The sequence below is a fragment of the Carcharodon carcharias genome, chromosome 3, assembly GCF_017639515.1.
Source record: "Carcharodon carcharias isolate sCarCar2 chromosome 3, sCarCar2.pri, whole genome shotgun sequence".
Classification (NCBI taxonomy): domain Eukaryota; kingdom Metazoa; phylum Chordata; class Chondrichthyes; order Lamniformes; family Lamnidae; genus Carcharodon; species Carcharodon carcharias.
This window is the reverse complement of record NC_054469.1, coordinates 175,042,115-175,062,339: the sequence shown is the minus strand read 5'-3', so window position 1 is coordinate 175,062,339 and position 20,225 is coordinate 175,042,115. Positions and strand designations below refer to the sequence as shown.

At 44.5% G+C, this 20,225-nt stretch overlaps 1 protein-coding gene across 1 annotated transcript in view; it reads right to left on the bottom strand.

Moving 5' to 3' along the window:
- elovl2 (ELOVL fatty acid elongase 2) overlaps window positions 1–20,225 on the bottom strand; it is a 61,274-nt gene that overhangs the window by 7,457 nt on the left and 33,592 nt on the right. The window contains exons 3-5 of the mRNA XM_041184000.1: window positions 19,385–19,462; window positions 13,692–13,863; window positions 4,349–4,473 (exon numbers count right to left, since the gene is read on the bottom strand). Coding sequence (XP_041039934.1) covers window positions 4,349–4,473; window positions 13,692–13,863; window positions 19,385–19,462 — 375 coding nt within the window. The remainder of the gene's footprint in view (window positions 1–4,348; window positions 4,474–13,691; window positions 13,864–19,384; window positions 19,463–20,225) is intronic.

Below are 20,225 nucleotides of genomic sequence, written 5' to 3'. Positions count from 1 at the left end.
TCTAATGTTGGACACTGTTTTGAGTTCTGCAAGCGTAGGCTGATTGGGTACAGTCAGGACATTGACTGTTGCGAATAGGCGAAGGGACTTGCTGTTTAATACGATCTGCCAGTCTTTGGGACGTATGGCCTCAATACCTAGTATCACACTGGCACTGAAATTCTCACACAATGTGAAATTCATCTATTAGATGTGATCAAACAACATTAGCTAAACAATCCTGAGTGTGCTAAGAATTACACTGGTGGCCAATTTAAGATTATCAGTTGGGCTCGCTGTGTGGCATACATACTCATGTAGAAGCTACATATATTATACATATATGCTTTGCAGACAGAATACATATGCACATTGTGCCTATTTCAACTAAACAAAATAGGTGACAGCCATTCAGTGGTTCATTCCCCAGGGCAAAACCTTGACTAGTCAGTGTCAACCTGCCTGTTTGAATTCTCCATGGCAATGCCTCTACAAATCAATGTCCACTTGCCAACTAATCGGCACTCTCTTCTCATGTAGCATAAATTTTTGTTCCCTTTACATTTGGTGGTCTTGCGAATGTCCTGATGAGTGCAAGACAAAAAGCTTCAACATGTCTCTTTTTAAGCGATACTCAAGTTCTGTACGACCAAATGAGTATTATCGTCAATACTGAAACCAACCCAAGTTGATATGCAAATTAGTGATGCTTATAAATACAGCTTCCTGAGGACAGCTTTCTAAACACTTGTATTAGTTCTACAGTGGAACTCTAAAATGTCTGAGGTACAGAGTGTGAATATAGGTATCCCCCATTTAAAGTGGGTTCTAATTAGTGATGGTCCCCAAAAAGCACTACCTCCATTTTTGTTTTAGCGTGGTTACTGCACATGCTCAAACTCTTAAAAAGAAACTGTCACTTTGCTGCCTCCCTCCCACAACCATCCTGATCACTGACTCTCCCCCTCACTGACCCTCCTGTTTCCCTCTCCAAACCCTCCCGCTCCCTTCCCAACCCTCCCCCACTTGCCAATCCTACCACTCCTACTCCTGACACTCCTGCTTGCCATCCCATCGCAACCCTGCCGCTCCCTCGCCAACCCTTCTATTCACTGCTTCTTACTTGTAACCACAACCCTCCCTCCCACTTGCCACACCTCACACTCCATTACTTACTCCCTCTCTATCTCTGTCTGTCTCCCGAGCCCTCTTTTACAGTGAGGGCTTGGGAGAGGGGTAGCGACTGAGAAGCAGTGAGGGTTCAGGAAAGGAAAGCGGTGAGCTGGTGGTGGGAGGGGAGGGGGGCAAGCTGGTGGTGGGAGGGGAGGGGGGCAAGCTGGCAGTGGCAGGGGGGACAGAGCTGGCAGTGGGACAGGGGTGGGGGGAGGCCGAGCTGGTGGTGGGAGGGGGCAAGCAAGAGGTAAGTAGAAAGTAGTAAGCACTAAAAGTTAGTAACAGGATATTTGGGCCACCTAGGTTCAAGGCAGCCATCAGGTTTTTAATGCAAAAATTACAAGTCAGGAACCTAACCCTAAACTTATTATATGTTTTATTATGGGAAAGTGATTTTCTTTCAGCATGATTTTGTTTAGCACGCCATTTATTAGTAACACATTAGGAGTTCTAAAAGAGGATAGCTGTACAATAATGAGTTACCTAGGAATTTCATGTTTTATTTGCTTTAGTAGAGTACCTTAGTTAGTACCATAATACTTTTGAGTAATTTAAACTGTTGGAGCATAAGTGTGTTGACCTGGTGAAAATGGATAATGGCTGAATCTTCCTTAGAGTGGCATCACGGTCAGATTGCCACTCCATTCCTTGGTACTTACCCTGGAATGAAACTGCACATTTCTCACCCAGACTTCCAACCCGGGCTTGCTGAGAAATTATGTCCTGGGGTGGGCGCGTGCCTGACACCAACTGGACATAAAATCACGCGAGATGACACAAGGCGAGCATTTTGGTGTCATTGTGCGCTCGCACGATATTTCGCTCGGCAGGCACGCACAAAAATCAGAAGTGTGCCCACCGACAATTAAGCGGGCAATTAAGACCACTAACGGCACAATTATCTGTGATTTTTCGTGGCCCATCCAACCTTAGGGTTAGCGGGCGGGCAAATTGGCCTTTACATCTTTCATCAAGGCTCATCCAAGGGCGGGATGCAATTTCCATTAGGAAATAAAATAAACATAAGTATCTGGGGACAGCATTTTTATGAAGTATGGTTTCAGGTGCCTGATTGTAATGCATGGACATTTTTTTGCAAAATTTTACAGCTTTATTTCATTATTTGAAGGTCTGTAGCTCCCTGAGGCAACTATCTGCATTCAGGGAGCTCTCTTGCAGCACCCAGCCGGACCCGCGGTGACGCCGCCGCCCGCGCTCTTCCTGCCCCCGGCCCAGCAGCACTGAGCGTTTTGGCATGCGTTTCATGCCTGCTGACTGTTAATTGGCCAGTCAGTGTGAAATCATGGTCAGTGTCCGTTTCCTGGCCACTCTCAGGCCCACCAGTTGCACATGCCCAACGACCAAAAAATTCAGGCCATGGAGACTTTCAGTGCAGTGCAGCAGCATAGGAAGAAGTGGAGCCAGACCCGCTTTTTACAGCTCTAGCTGCCGTTAAGCTGTAAGGTCCCAGCTACTTTGACAGGAGAAAAAGTAAATGGATAGGATGGGTTGGGTTGGTGAATTGGAGGGGTGGGCAGAGGGATCGACTGGTCGGGTGGCGTTCGGGGGGGGCGGGGGGGGGTTTGAGAGGGATAGTCAGGAGGGTTGTGTTCAGTGCTTTCATTACCCAGGTGTTAGAAGTGGTTTGGATCCTTCTAATTTTTCCTGGGTAACTATTCTGGTATGAGAGTTGGAACCATCCAAAGTCTCTGATTTCAGTCAGGGTATTTGATGGTTCCAAGTGCAGGGTAATTGCCCAACAGAAGTTTTAACTTCCTGGGCAATTGCCCTGCAGTCCTTGTGTGGGGACATCTAGCACAATTTTTTTTACTCGTTCATGGGATGTGAGCCTCGCTGGCTAGGCCAGCATTTATTGACCATCCCTAATTGCCCTTGAGAAGGTGGTGGTGGTGAGCTGCCTTCTTGAACCGCTGCAGTCCATATGGTGTAGGTACACCCACAGTGCTGTTAGGGAGGGAGTCCCAGGATATTGACCCAGTGACAGTGAAGGAACGGTGATATATTTTCAAGTCAGGATGGTGGGTGACTTGGAGGGGAACTTCCAGGTGGTGGTGTTTCCATCTATCTGCTGCCCTTGTCCTTCTAGATGGTAGCAGCCATGGATTTAGAAGGTGCTGTTGACGGAGCCTTGGTGAACTTCTGCAGCGCATCTTGTAGATGGTACACACTGCTGCTACTGTGCATCGGTGTTGGTGGGAATGAATGTTTGTAGATATGCCAATCAAGTCAGTTGCTTTGTCCTGGCTGGTGTCAAGCTTCTTGGGGCTGTAGGAGCTGCAATCACCCAGGCAAGTGGAGAGTATTCCATTACATTCCTGACTTGTGCCTTGCAGATGGTGGACAGGTTTTGGGGAGTCAAGAGGTGAGTTACTCACAGTGGACTCCAAGCATATGACCTGCTCTTATGGCCACAGTATTTATATGGCTAGTCCAGTTCAGTTTCTGGTCAATGGTGACCCCAGGATGTTGACAGTGGGGACGTCACGGGAACGATGGTTAGATTCTCACTTGTTGGAGATGGTTATTGCCTGGCACTTGTGTGGTGCACATGTTACTTGCCACTTGTCAGCCAAAACTGGATATTTCCAGGTCTTGCTGCATTTGGACATGAACTGCTTCAGTATCTGAGGAGTTGTGAATGGTGCTGAACAATATGCAATCATCAGCGAACATCCCCACTTCTGAGCTTATGATGGAAGGAAGGTTACTGCTGAAGCAGCTGAAGATGGTTGGGCCAAGGACACTACCTTAAGGATCTTCTGGGGTACCCTCTGGGATACAATCCCCATTCCTCCCCTCCCGGTGGGTTCTGGTTTCAAGTCTCCCTCCAGAGGTGAGCACATAACCTCAGTAGACACTCCAGTGCAGTACCGAGACTTTTGGACTGTCGCAGGTGCTGTCTTTTGGGTGAGATGTTAAACTGAGGTCCTGTCTTCCCCCTCTCAGAGGGTAAATCCCATGACACTTTTGAAGAGCAGGGAAGTTTTCCTGGTGTTCAGGTCAACATTTATCATTCAGCCTACAGCATTAAAACAGTTTAATTGGTCATTGCTGTTTATAGGACCTTGTCGTGCATGCTTACATTACAACAGTGACCACATTTCAAAAGTAACTCACTGGATGTGAAGTGCTTTGGGTTGTGAAAGGTGCAATATAAGGACAAGTCCTTTCTTACCAGCTGTGCCTGAGTAAGATATTTCTTCCACCAAAGATAAGGCTGCATGGATGGAATAGTGGACAGACCATAATATGAGTACATTAATACATGGATAAAACTGTTCAATGTTGGACCAAAGAAACCTGTAATGAAACAAAGTGAGAGGTAAAGTGACTATCTCCAGGAACATTTATGCTACTTGAACGGTTTAAGCACAGTGTCAACTTTATAACTTAACTTGCATTACATTGTGCCCTTAACAAAAAAAAATCTCGTGCTTCACAGGAAATAATGACATCAAGCCAATGGGTGAAATAAGAGCATGGTAACCAAAAGCTTGTTTAATATAGTGGTTTTTAAAAAGGTCCTCAAAGGAAAGGGAGGCAGTAGTTTATGGAGAGAATTTGAATGTAGGGTTTTGGCAGTTGAAGGCACATTGGCCACGAATGAGATCAAACCATAGAACCATACAGCTCTTAAGATCATTCAGCTCATCGAGCCTGAGCCAGCTTTTTGAAAGAGCTGCATAAGAGCAATCCACTTCCCTGCTGCTTCCACAAAGCCCTACAAATGCTTCCTTTTTAAGTATCTAACCAAGTCCTTTTTGAAAGCTACTATTAAATTTGCCTCTGCACAAGTGGATTCCAGATCGCATCAACATGCTATGTTTTTTAAAAAATCCTCATCTTCAAACTGATTCTTTTGCCAATCTGTGCCTTCTGATTAGTAGAAACAATTTCTCATTATTCTTATCGAAACCGCTCAATTTCAAACACCACTGTTTAATTCCTGCATTAAGTAGAACAACCCTAACTACATAATTGAAGTCCCTGGCATCATTCTGATAAATTTCCTCTGTTCCCTTGATATCTTTCCTAAAATATGATGCCCAATTTTTTTTTTTAGTTCATTCATGCAATGTGGGTTTCCTTGGCTAGGCCAGCATTTATTGCCCATCCCTAGTTGCCCTTGAGAAAGTGGTGGTGAACTGCTTCCTTGAACCACTGCAGTCCATATGGTGTAGGTACACTCATGGTGCTGTTAGGAAAGGAGTTCCAGGATTTTGACCCAGCGACAGTGAAGGAACAGCGATATATTTCCAAGTCAGGATGGTGAGTGACTTGGAGGGGAATTTCCAGGTGTCGGTGTTCCCATCTATCTGTTGGCTTTGTCCTTCTAAATGGTAGTGGGCGTGGGTTTGGCAGGTGCTGTCCAAGGAGCCTTGGTGAATTCCTGCAGTGCATCTTGTAGATTGAACACACTGCTACTACTGTGCATCAGTGGTGAAGGGAGGCAAGATGGTTAGGCTCTTTCTTGTTGGAGATGGTCACTGCCCGGCACTTGTGTGGCGCGAATGTTACTTGCCACTTGTCAGCCCAAGCCTTGCTATTGTCCAGATCTTTGCTGCATTTGGACATGGACTGCTTCAGTATCTGAGGAGTCACGATTGGTACTGAACATTGTGCAATCGTCAGCGAACATCCTCATTTCTGACCTTATGAAGGTCATTGATGATGCAGCTGAAGATGGTTGGGCTTAGGACACCACCCTGAGGAATTCCTGTAGTGTTGTCCTGGAGCTGAGGTGATTGACCTCCAACAACCACAACCATCTTCCTTTGTGCTGGGTATGATTCCAACCAGTGGAGAGTTTTCCCCCTGATTCCCATTGACTCCAGTTTTGCTAGGGCTCCTTGATGGCACACTCTGTCAAATGGGGCCTTAATGTTAAGGGCAGTCACTCTCACCTCACTTCAGGAGTTAAGCTCTTTTGTCCATGTTTGAAATAAGGCTGTAATAAGATCAGGAGCTGAGCGGCCCTAGCGGAACCCAAACTGGGCATCAGTGAGCAGGTTATGGCTAAGCAAGTGCCGCTTGATAGCACTGTTGATGATCCTTCCATTACTTTATTGATGATGGAGAGTAGACTGATGGGATGGTAATTGGCTGCGTTGGATTTGTCCTGCTTTTTGTGTACAGGACATATCTGGGCAATTTTCCACATAGCTGGGTTAGATGCCAGTGTTGTTGCTGTCTTGGAACAGCTTGGCTAGGGGTGGGGAAAGTTCTGGAGCACAAGTCTTCAATACTGTTGCCGGAATATTGTCAGGCTCCATAGCCTTTGCAGTACCCAGTGCCTTCAGCCGTTTCTTGAGATCATGTGGACTGATTTGAATTGGTTGTAGACAGGCATCTGTGATGCTGGGAACCTCTGGAGGAGGCCAAGGTGGATCATCCACTCGGCCCTTCTGGCTGAAGATTGTAGCAAATGCTTCAGCCTTATCTTTTGCACTGATGTGCTGGGCTCCTCCATCATTGAGGATGGGGATATTAGTGGAGCCTCCTCTTCCAGTGAATTACTTAATTCACCACCATGCAGGACTGATACAAAGATAGGTAGAGGGACAGGTAGTATTGAGGAACGGGGGACGCTGCAGAAGGATTTGGACAGGTTAGGAGAATGGGCAAAGAAGTGGCAGATGGATTACAAAGTGCTACTTTGGTAGGAAGAATAGACATAGACCATTTTCTAAATGGGGAGAGAATTCAGAAATCTGGAATGCAAAGGGACTCGGGAGTCCTAGTCCAGGATTCTCTTAAGGTTAACTTGCAAGTTGACACGGTTGTTAGGAAGGCCAATGCAATGTTGGCATTTATTTCGAGAGGACTAGAATATAAAAGCAGGGATGTGCTGCTGAGGCTTTATAAGGCTCTGGTCAGACCACATTTAGAATATTGTGAGCAATTTAGGGCCCCATATCTCAGGAAGGATGTGCTGGCCCTGGAGAGGGTCCACGAGAACCATCCCAGGAATGAAAGGCTTAACATATGAGGAATGTTTGAGGACTCTGGGTCTATACTCGATGGAGTTTAGAAGGATGAGGGGGGATCTGGTTGAAACTTACAGAATACTGAAAGGCCTGGATAGAGTGGACGTGGGGAAGATGTTTCCATTAGTAGGAAAGACTAGGACCCGAGTAGAGGGAAGACCTTTTAGAACAGAGATGAGGAGAAACTTCTTTAGCCAGAGAGTGATGAATCTATGGAATTCATTGCCACAGAAGGCTGTGGAGGCCAGGTTATTGAGTGTATTTAAGACCGAGATAGATAGGTTCTTGATTGGTAAGGGGATCAAAGATTACGGGGAGAAGGTGGGAGAATGGGGTTGAGAAACCTATCAGCCATGATTGAATGGCAGAGCAGACTTGATGGGCCAAATGGCCTAATTTCTGCTCCTATGTCTTAGGTTTTATGGACTGCAGAGCTTAGATCAGGTCCATTGTTTGTGGGAATTCTTAGCTCTGTTTAACACTTGCTGCTTATGCTGTTTAGCACATAAATAGTGCTGTGTTATAGCTTCACCGGTTGACACCTCATTTTTAGGTGTGCCTGGTGCTGCTCCTGGCATGCTCTCCTGCACTCTTCATTGAACTAAGATTGATCCCCTGGCTTAATGGTAATGGTACAGTGGGGAGGGTGGGGGGGGTGATGTCAGGCCATAAGGTTACAGATTGTGGTTGAGTGCAAATCTGCTGCAGCTGATTGCCCACAGCGCCTCATGGTTGCCCTGTCTTGAGCTGCTAGATCTGTTCAAAATCTATCCCATTTAGCACAGTGGTAGTGTTGCACAACATGAAGGAGAGCATCTTCAACGTGAAGACAGGACTTTTTCTCCACAAGGACTGTGCGGTGGTCGCTCCTACTGATATTGTCAAGAACAGAAGCATCTGTGGCAGTTATGCCTGTCTCTTTATGGGATATGTGGAACATTCCTTGTTCCAGTCCTCCTCCAGCCCCCTCCCACAACTCTTTCTCCGGTACATTGATGATTGTTTTGGTGCTGCTTCATGCTCTCGTCTGGATCTGGAAAAATTTATTAATTTTGCTTCCAATTTCCACCCCTCCATCATTTTCACATGATCCATCTCTGACATTTCCCTTCCCTTCCTCTGTCTCAATTTCTGGTGATAGACTGTCCACCAATATTCATTACAAGCCTACCGACTCCCACAGCTACCTCGACAACAGCTCCTCACACCCTGCTTCCTGTAAGGACTCCATCCCAAACTCTCAGTTCCTTCGCCTCCGTTGCATCTGTTCTGATGATGCCACTTTCAAAAACAGTTCCTCTGACATGTCTTCCTTCTTCCTTAACTAAGGTTTTCCACCCACGGTGGTTGACAGAGTCCAGCCCATCTCCCGCGCATCCGCCCTCACATCTTCCTCTCCCTCCTAGAACTATGATAGGGTCCCACTTGTCCTCACTTATCACCCCACCAGCCTCCGCATTCAAAGGATTATCTTCCGCCATTTCCGCCAACTCCAGCATGATGCCACCATCAAACACACCTTCCCTTCACCGCCCGGTGGCATTCCACAGGGATCGTTCCCTCTGGGACACCCTAGTCCATTCCTCCATCACCCCCTACACCTCAACCCCCTCCCCCGGCACCTTCCCATGCAACTGCAGAATGTGCAACACCGGCCCCTTTACTTACTCTCTCCTCACCGTCCAAGGGCCCAAACACTCCTTTCAAGTGAAGCAGCATTTCACTTGCACTTCCCTCAATTTAGTATACTGCATCCGCTGCTCCCAATGCAGTTTCGTCTACATTGGAGAGACCAATCACAGACTGGGTGACCACTTTGCAGAACACCTTTGGTCTGTCCGCAAGCATGACCCAGACCTCCCTGTCGCTTGCCATTTCAACACACCACCCTGCTCTCATGCCCACATATCCGTCCTTGGCCTGCTGCAATGTTCCAGTGAAGCTCAACGCAAACTGGAGGAACTACACCTCATCTTCTGACTAGGCACTTTACAGCCTTCCAGACTGAACATTGAGTTCAACAATTTTAGATCAAGAACTCTCCTTCATCGACACCCCCTTTCTGATCCCCCTTTTTTCCAATAATTTATTTAGATTTTTCTTTTCCCACCTATTTCCATTATTTTTAAATGTTTTTCCATCTATTGTTTTATCTCTGCCTTTTAGCCTATTTTGATCCCTTCCCCCCACCCCACCCCCACTAGGGCTATCTGTACCTTGTTTGACCTGTTTTCTACCCTTAATGTCACCTATTAGCATATTCCTTAAATAATATCACCACCTTCAACATCTCTTTGTCCTTTTGTCTATGACATCTTTTGGCTATCACTGGCCCTCTATCCAGCTCTACCTGTCCCACCCCCTTAAACCAGTTTATATTTCACCTCTTTTCTATTTTTCCTTAGTTCTGATGAAGAATCATATGGACTGGAAATGTTAACTGTATCCCTCTCTGCAGATGCTGTCAGACCTGCTGAGTTTTTCCAGGTATTTTTATTTTTGTTTTGCATCTGCAGCAGGCAGGTTGGTGAGGATGAGGTCAAGTATGTTTTTCCCACTTGTTGGTTCCTTCACCACCTGCTGCAGACCCAGTCTATCAGCTATGTCATTTAGGACTCCTTAGGCCAGCTGGTCAGTAGTGGTGCTACTGAGCCACTTGGTGATGAACATTGAAGACACCACCCAGAGTACATTCTGTGCCCTTGCCACCCTCAGTGCTTCCTCCAAGTGGTGTTCACCATGTTCGAACCCAGGACCCCAGAACGTTACTCTCGGTCTCTGAATTACTAGTCCAGTGACAATGCCATTATACCATCGCCTCATCTGGTAAGACACCAACTGAGACCTAACCAAAGACTTATAAAAGTTTAGAATAATTTTCTTGTTTTTGTACTCTCTGCTTCTCTTTATAAAACCAAGGATGCCAGATGCTTTTATAACAGCCTTTTAAACTTAGCTTGCCACATTGAATGTTCTGTATATGTTCTCTATTATCTAAAAACCCTATTAAAATTTAATTTATATTGCCACTTCATGTTCTCCCTTCCAAAATACAATACTTCATAATTCTCTATATAAAATTTGATGATCTACATGATTACCCATTTCACTGGTCCTGAGAACAGGTTCTGATCAGTTTGGATGAAAGCCTCATCAACCTGAAATAGTAAATATTTCTTTCTCTACAGATGCTGTCAGACCTGGTGAGTATTTCCACTATTTTTTGTTTTTATTTCAAATTTCAGCATCTGCACCATTTTGCTTTTGTCTCAGTTGATTCAGGTGTGGAATAAATTGAGGGCATTATCACTGAGGTTAATGGGCAGTTAAAAAGGGCGTGTGGTTGGAGAATGCTGGGATTAGGTGAGGTGACTAACTCCTAGCCTGCTCTTTACAATCATAATGCCCGAAGCATAATGATTCACATCAAACCCTTCCCACCAGCAGCCAGGCAATCTTTTGGGAGAGGCAAAAGAGCAGACTAAAATCATTCAAAACCAATTTCCGTTAGAAACAACTCTGGAGAATTATTTACCAAACTCATTAGTCAATCTAAACCAGGTTGGAAGGCCTGACTGATAATGATTTACATTAATTAGTATTTCCCCCTATCTTTTCCATGCTTTGATCTCCACCCTGTTCACAAAGCGTCCACCTCCTTTGACGATATGCAGTGAATCAGCGCTGCACAAGCTAACAACTTATTTCACAAGTCGTCTGCTACCTGCTGGGTAGAGAACCAAGACCTGGCACGTAACTGAGTTCTGCTGTTGCATAATGTGTGCATGACCCATGCTCCTCCCAAACCGATCCAAATGAAATAATCCACCAACATGAACAAACTGCAGACCCTTCATTATTTTAAAATCCACCATCTCTGTGGAGAATTTCTATAGTGAATAGAACCAGTTTTTTTTTAAGCCTATCTCAATAACTGATTTGTTGTAAGCTGGATATCATTCTTTTTGCCCTCCTCTGAATCTTTTCCAATGCTTCAAAGTTATTCACCATAAGGCTACCAGAAACAAATACAATGGGTGGAATCTTCTGGTCCTGCCAATAGCAGGAATCTTGGCGGGTGGGGGCACTTAGTTTGGCGGGAGGCAAAAAAAATCTGTTTCCCAATGGCGGGATAAAATGTTTGAATTTTGTTCTCCCGACTTTCAATGTGGGTTGAGCTTCCTGATGAACAATGTTAGGAACTCCAGTCACATACATTAGCATCTCATGCATGCTCATTAAAAAGACACACTGCCCAGAATCAAGTTCACCCTCCAGCAAGAATTTAGAACATTCAGTTTTACAACTAAGTGGCATGCACCTGCCGAGCTTCATCTATTGCACGACTTTGAAGTGAATAGATGCTGCTTTTGTCGTCTTGGGGACCGTGCAAACTTCACTCATATCATGTGCCAGTAGTAAAAGCTGTGCCAAGGCTGGACACAGGGCATGCTAAGCAGGGAAGGGGGTGCTGTAGGGGAAGAATTTATCCAAGGAAAGTGGGGTGAGAGGAGTATCTAGTGGGAGGGGGTTGGGAGGAGTGTCTGGGGGGAGGGGGTTGGGGAAGGGTGTCATAGAGGGCAGGGTCAGTGGTGTCGATGGTAGGGTCCTGGGGGGGTGGGGTGAACTCAGTACTGGCGATAGGGAATAATCAGGGGATGGGAGTGGGATGTAGAAGAGAGGCAGGTTCAGGGTGAGAGTTTGGTGGGTGAAGGACTCATGGGGTTGTCGAGGGAGGGAGGTCACAGAGGGAGACCAGCTAGGTGGCTCAGATAACGTGAGGGAGCAGGGTCAGGGCGGGCATGGGGTCAGTAACAGCTGTCAGTTCTGAGGGGAGGAAAGGCATATGGGGGTGGATCATAATAGAGTCCAGGGTAAGGCGGGGAGGTCCAAGGGTGACAGAGGGGAGAGGAATGGTGATATAGGGTGGGTCAAGGGTGATGGTAGGAAGCTGGTGGGTGTTAAGGGAGGGTAGAAGGTGGTGGAGAGAGTCTGGAAGCTGATGCGCACCATTTTTCAGATCTGACCTCGACCACACAGTTAGTCAGTAATAGCTCTCTCAAAGTGGGAGTAGGTTCTTTTTGGGTGGGAGTTTAAGGTCAACTCAAGTGGCCGACTCACGGGGCATCCTAATAATTATGAGGCAACTGGATGTTAACCAGGCTCAGTTGGCTCCCCTCTCTATGGTGAAGCCCAAACAGCAAGAGGTTTGTTTTCTGACTCGTGGGTCTGACAACATTGAGATCCCAGCATGGTATGGATATGCCATTTGCCATTGGCTGCAGCCAGAGGCAAGGATGGAGGAGGGAGGTAGATGCCTCCAAGGGCACGGCTGGTGGACAGCAGCCATCTCATGATTCCAAGCCTCCATCCTCCTGGGCGAATGGTCATGGCTGACCAGGGCTCATGTGGTTAGCCTTTCCATACTGCCAAGGCAATGGTCTCTCTTTACAGTCTCAACGATAATGGAGGCAAGTGGAATAGTGCCAGAGGGAGGCTTCTCACACAAAACTGTCATCATCCTGGTCAAAGAGCAATGTCTCTATGTACAGTCATGTATGAACAGGAGGAACACCCATCTCTGGTCCTCCAGGATGTCCTTTACCCATAACGGGTAGGGTGGGGATGCCATGTCTGGATGGCGCCCGTGCCAAGAGCTTAGCACTGGCCTACTGGCTTTGAGATGGGGGGAAACCTGTAAAGAACATGCTCACTGAATTTATCAGTTCAATTCATTCACACACCCACTGAGGCATCGCTGATGCAGGCTGCAGGCAACTCTGCCATGGTGATGAAGGAGAGTCCATCACAGTTGGCACAGGGCTAGGAGGCGCAAGAGCCTGAGCAGCGAGAGGCAGTGGGGCCTCTAGAAGTTCAAAATGCTGATGAACAGGGTCCACTGCAACAAGGAGCATTGGCCTGACCATGGGTATATCACAGGCAGTGTTCTTATCTGAAAATGAGTGAAAGGCAATGCTGGTGGCACCTTCATATGTCCTGGGATGTAGTTGCTCACATCTGCCAGCTTTACCAGTACAAGCTGCAGCTGCAAGGACTCTGGAGGATGAATGCAGAGCTCCTGGCCAGCATTGAGTGAAGGCTGTCTGGGTGCCATTTAAATATGCTGCCAAGACCTTCAACCCCATGAGGTAATGGTGGAACAGGCAAATTCCTGTGTGCCCCACCACAAGATTTGTGGTGCTCCTCGATGCATAATTAATGAGCTGATCAGCAGAAGATCGCGCATTTTCAGCCGTCGAGTCACCCAGTGGGAATCATGCTGACTTTCCTGCCTGCCTCCGAACTCCAAAATGGAAGATTTCGCCCAATGTGACTGGAATTTCATGGAAAGTAACTGCATAACTATGGTGCCAGTGGTAATTTATTTTAATTGATTTATGCCGAAATATTTTTATCTACAAATTTGGGACACCTGTGTAATTCCTGGCCACACCCTCATTTTGTTCATTAACATTGTTCAGCCATTCTTGCAAATGGTTAGTTTGAACCTGTACCAGTAATACAACTCACTTTGGCCACAAGGTATCCAATTAAGGACGCACCACCAGATGTTGAACATTGTTGCATGATGATATACATGAAGAAATGTAATTTGGCTGTTCTTCTTCCGTAAGACAAAAAATATTGTGTCCATAAATTCAATAGCTTTAGAAAAGTAGTACCACCACAGCACCTTAGCCACCTGTAAAATGAATACGGATATATTTACTGCAAGCTGCAACAAGATACACAATAGTAATTATGTGAACAAAATTTCATCTTACTGAGGTTTGATATGGTTAATTTTTCCTCATGCTATTGCTAGCTTTTCAGTCATAGCAATAATTAAAAGTCAGTGCCAAGATTAGGCACAAATTAGAATCATTGGACAACCAAAGATCGTTGGCCTCCTACTGTGGTATAAGATTAATTCAGTCCATCTTTGACAGACATATCCAATTAGTAGTTCTTCGCTGTTCTTTCCATATGTTCTGCAAATTTCTCCTTTTTAAATATATATTTACTTCATTTTTAAAATTACAACTGAATCTGACTCTCTTGTCCTTTCAGGCAGTCCATTCCAGATCATCATGCATCATTGGAAATTAATAAAACTCCCAGCAATGAAGAATAGATTTCACTAATAGGCTAGGTTTTAAAGATCAATCCATTACAAACATAAACCATACTCTCCTATAACCTGTTTGTGTGTTTGTCAGTCTATTTTGTTGAATTTAAACAAGTTCTTTGTACAGTGAGTGAGTGCTGTTGAAATCGAGACAATTGACTGGGGGTGTTGCTGACACCAACAATAAAGATCACCTTCCTGTAATGTGGTGACCAGAACTGTATGCAATACTCTAGCAGTGACCTAACTTATGTTTTATACAGTTCTAGCATAACTTTCTTCTCCTTATATGCTATGCCTTTGCTAATCAAGGAAAATATCTCATATGCCTTCTTAACAACCCTATTTACCAGTCCTGCTACCTTCATGGATCTGTGGATATGCACTCCAAGTATCCTACATATATTGTGTATTTTTTTTTTATCTCCCCAAATGCATTATCCCACAGGTCTCCAAATTTAATTCCATTTGCTGTTTTTCTACTCACCTGACTAGGCTATTGATACCTTCTTGTAGTCCACAGCTTTCTTCCTCTCTCTCAACCCACATGGCCAATCTTCATATCATCTGTAAACTGCTTAATCATGCCCCTATGTTTAAGTCTAAATAATTGATATATATCATGTACAGCAAGGGAGCCAGTACTGAGCCTTGCAGAACCTTCCTGAAAACAGCCTTCAAGTCAAAAAACACTCGTCCATCATTACCATTTGCTTCCAGGCACAAGCCAATTTTGGATCCAACTTGCCACTTCCTAGTGGATCCCAGGAACTTTTAATTTTTTGATCAGTCTGCCATGTAAGACCTTGTCAATAGACAACATCGAACATGCTACACTGATCCTCCTTGTTACTTCCTCAAAAAAATTCAACCGAGTCAGACATGATCAACTATAACAATTCCATGCTGACACGGTCTGGGCCTGGTGATTTATCCACTTTCCAGGATACTAATCACCTTGACAATTTTTGCCTCTCTGTTTATCCAATATATTATTTTATATTTGTCCTCCTTAAATAGGCTCTTTTGTTGTACTCCTCTTTTGAAAACAGGTGCAAAGTGTTCATTAAGAACCAGGCCCATATCTTGCGACGCTGCAATCAAGTTATCATTTGGGCTCTGATTGGCCCTACTCTTCTTGGTTTGCCTCTTTGGGTTCTCCTTGACTTTGCTGGCCAATATTTTTTGAAAACCTCTCTTTGCTTTCTTAATTTCCTTTCTAATTTCATCCCTGCACTTTCTATACTCCTCTAGGCTTTCTGAACTGTTGAGCTTTTGGCATCTGATGTAAGTTTTTTTTGGTTTATCATACTCTGTATGCTCGTTGATGTCCAGGCATGTCTGGATTTAAGACACCTGCCTTTTTAATTTTTGGGAACATATTTGTTCAAAACCCTCTTTACCACCTCCTTTTTGAATGCTTCCTACTGTTCTGACACAGATTTGCCTTCAACTAACTGTTTCCAGTCCACTTTCTCTAAATCACATCTCCACTTAGTAAAATTGGCCTTTTCCCAATTTAAAACTGTTTTTCAAAACAAAACTTTTGTGTTCAGTAGAACTAGAACACTTCAGGAGTCACTTTAGTCATCACTGAAATTTATGGATCACTGATTGCATCTACAGTTAATTCAGATCGTTAGACTTGGGAAATGTGAAATGTTAACTCCCTCTATGAAGTGATCACTCTATTCGCTAAAATTCCATAGACCTGGATTGAAAAGCAGGATTGATCATTTTACTAAATTGTTTTATTTGAAGAGAAAGTAGTTGAGTGCAGCCTTCCACACAATAATTATTGGATAGATGAAAATCAAAGTAAGTGCTATTGAAGGTCTATCTGGAACTAGGAAGCATCAGGTATCTTGCGACTCTGCCAGGAGGCCTACCAGGAACAAACCCATTCCTCCCACCCTGGCAGTGAAATTAAGTTGATGAGAGTGTCCTGCTAGCAACCCAGCCAGTAATACTAGTTAATAGAAGTATCCTACAATACAAGGACAATCAAAATATAGTTGACCTCACCTCTGGTGCACACATGAGTTTGAGGCTGGGTGTAGTTTTCTGATGAAGCAGATTTGGATAGTAGAGGATAAAAGCTGTCAATCACAATGTGAACTCAGCTTCTGCTGGGATAAGTGGTTTTAGAGTTTTTGAAACTCACCCAAGCATTCATAACGTGCTTAACTGTAAAAACAGCCCTTAGAAAATGTCAACAGTGAAGTCTATTGAAACTGTAGGAACAGATGGCTTAATTGTTTCTCTTAAGCTACACCAGGTGATCTACCAATGTACTCCAGCAGTGGATTTCTGTTTTTTAATCTAACTGAAAGCTGCAATCTGTTTTATTTTCAATTTTAAAAGGCTGGAGATTTGAAGCATTTTCGATCATGACACTGAAACAGTCCTTGGGCGGAATCGTCTCAGATTTGCACTAAGTGTGGTAGCGTGCAGGTAAAACAACATTTTACCCACTGACCACAATGGTGGCTTTTCATACCCTATCATCCCAAACTTGCCGCATTAATTATGCATTCCCGGGAAACACACCATTTCCATTTGGGCAGGCTCTCATTTACCTGCCACACCATCACCTCACTGCTTCATCATGCCAGGCACCACATTTAAAGTACAGCTGCGCTCAGTGCTTAAAGCTGAGGATTCCAGCAAAGAAGACTGCAGCCTTTGAGTGCCTTTTGGATGCTATGGAGGCCTGCTGATGTCCTCTATCCCTGCTCTGGCCACAAGAGGGGCAGCTACATTACCACTCGGGCTTGGTAGGTGACGACAGTGGTCAATGTCAATGCAGCACCGAAGGGGTTACCATCCAATGCAGATAGATAATGAATGATCTCATCCATGCAGCCAGCGTATGGCAACCATCTCATCACTCTAAACTCTCACTCTCAAACCCATCACACATTCACTGGCATCTCACTCACTGTCAGCTCAAGGGACATCACCACTCATTCTCATATATATACTGCCGAACACGCCCGACACTGGCAGGCACGGAAAATCTCGGTCCTTAAATTTGCTCTTCATTAGTGTTTACACTCTCTGCATAAAATCATGGTTCCCACATTGCAGCTTGGAATGGCTAAAATGGAGTCTGTTTGAACTTAGCATTAAATCCAAATAGCCCAGCAGATTCAGGGTTCCCACCTTTGTGATTCAGGGCTCCCCCTCTTCTCCCTGCAGACAAAAATGGGATCTGCTGGAAATGGGGGTGGGACTTCCATATCTGTGTCCTGCCCACCCTTTCTAAATGTCTTCCAGGTTGTCCCAACTTAACAAACGTCTGCACCATAACTCTGTTATTTTTAGATATATTATAAGTTCTTATTTACCCCATATAAAATAGAAATGGCCTATGTAAACTGGTCACACTGCACTGACATACTCTTCCAGGAGAGTGTAATTACAGAATAACAGGTTTACACAAGCAATATCCATGGTAAATTAGGACATAGGCATTTATAATGGAAAAGTTGACAGGAAGCACCTGCAAATATAAGATTTATACGGTATGTGTATAAAAAAAAAACGGCCCTCTCTCCTAAGGAGCTTATAGTTAGAACTCTCTATTCCTTTACTTGATTTTTAATTTATGGGGAAAGCAGCTTTGGAAACTTAAGAAAAGGACCAAATGATCAAAATGCAAAAAGGAAAAACAAAGTCCTGAGTGAAACTGCATTGTTATTTGTATTTTCTACAACTACATGAAAATGAAGGTGAAAAAAGGCCATTAAATTTTGCAACCTCAAGCATCATCCTCCCAGCCATGCTAAATGCTGGAGTGGCCAAAACCCCTGGGAATTAAACTCGGGAATATTCTACCCCAACTAGTTAATAAAATTAAACAAACTTCAGGACACATTCACCGACCATAGTTCAACTAACCCACAGCCACGCCAACATTGCAAACACAGGATCAAATTTTACAGCCCTCACCACAGAGCAGACTGGCAGGTAGTGGGCTGTAAAATCCACTGCAAAGGCAGAGATGCCATGCCCATTGCTAAGCCTCGACTAGTATTTTAATAGTGGTGGGGCAGACATAGGATGACCTGCCCCCTTGGGCCCATTTAAGCCCTTAATTGGGCAATAATGGTCTCCTCCCAATGCAGCTGATAATGTCTATGCCATGTTGTGAGGCCACTAAGTGAAACCTGATGGCCTTTTCGAGGGCTGAATGGAGGGTCCCTCCTCTTTGGGCACCCTGTGCCCAACACAATTCCTCCCACAAGGTAGGTCCCACCCCTGCATGCTTCCCCCCAACTGCCCTCCAGCACAGATCACCGCCACACACCACCCCCACCCTCGCCAGGGTCTGCCACCCTGGCCCTGGAAAAATCCCAGACTTACCTGGATCTTCAGCTCCATGGCTCCTCAGCATTGGGAACTGCCTGTAGTCCAAGCAGTGGCCACTGCTTCTTGATGTGCTGATGGGACTAGATTGGTTGGTACCTCTCAGAGATGGGGCTTGTCCCCAGATGGGGCAAAAGTCTTGCCCTGAGACAATCACAGGCCCAATGGTCTTTAAACACTGCAGGGCAACCCAGTCTGCTGAGCCCACCGTCTCCATTTAAAATTCCAGCCTAAGTCAATTGAGTACCAGAAGGGACCATCTTCTTCATCCATTATGTGATACTAAAGTTCCTCAATTTCCTATCCCACTTACCTCTGACACCCTTGAGTATTAAAAATGTATCCATCACCATTTTAACATTTATAGCCTTCATGTGCATTGGCTCCATATAATTAGCTGAGATTTATTGGATATATAGTCTTTAAAATTCATGGTAGTCATGTTCTAGCATGTGAAATGCAGCACCATACTAAGGTAAGTTTCGGATTTGAATTTCTCAAGTCTCAGAGCAGGAGAAAAATCAGAAGAGAAACCTCATCTGACCTAAACTGACATGTTTCTTCCTAAGAGTAGCACTGGCATTGGCCCAGATTAGCCAAGAGTAGGCAGCCTCTTGTATGACTGGAAGGCAGTGCTGCCCATATGGTGGGGCAGCATTCTTTATGAATTACATTAATCATTATTACCACATTGGAAATCTGTTGTTTTTTTTTCTTGTCTCACCCTGACGTCGGCGTCACCAGCACTGTGAAGATTCTGACACTGCAAGTTATACCTTCCTTCCCAACTTGCTAGGACCAGCTGTGAAGAACACAAACCTATTGTTAGAAAATCTTTTGATGATTGTTGATCCAGAACACACAACCTTATTGAAACTAATTGCAATGTGTTCAGAGGGAAAAGAACCATTTTCACAGATCACCATCCTTTTTTAATAAGACTAATTTGCCTTCAATTCCTGGGCTTCAACTTTAGCTAACAACCTCTGGATTTTAGCAAATGCCTTATGGAAGTTCATATAAATGCCACCCATAGACATTCCTCCTGTTCAATACTTTAGTCACCTCTTCAAAAAATTCAATCAGTTCATTAGGCATGGCCTACCCTTTACAAATCCATGCTCGCTTTCTCTGATCAGCTGAAAAGTTTCAACATGTTCAGTCACTCCATCTTTTATTATAGAATTTACTAATTTCCCATCAGATGTCAGGCTAACTAGTTTATAATTCCCTGTTTTCTTTTGCTCTTGTCTTTCTTAGAAAGTAGAATGACGTGCAATTTTCCAGTCTAAGGAATCGATCGCAAATTGAGAGAATTTTGGAAGATTATAATTAAGGCACCTTTAATGTTCTCACACGCTTCCTTTAAAACCCTGCAAGGGAAACCATCTTCTCTTGGGGATTTGTCATTCTTTAGTGTAATTATTTTCTCTTTTGCTATTAATTTCCTAACATTAATTTTGGTGAGTACCTGCCCCTAATTCAATATTAGTTTCCTTGAGATGTCTGGCATGCGGACCTCTTATACTGTAAATACTTCTGCACATTATTCAACATGTCCACCA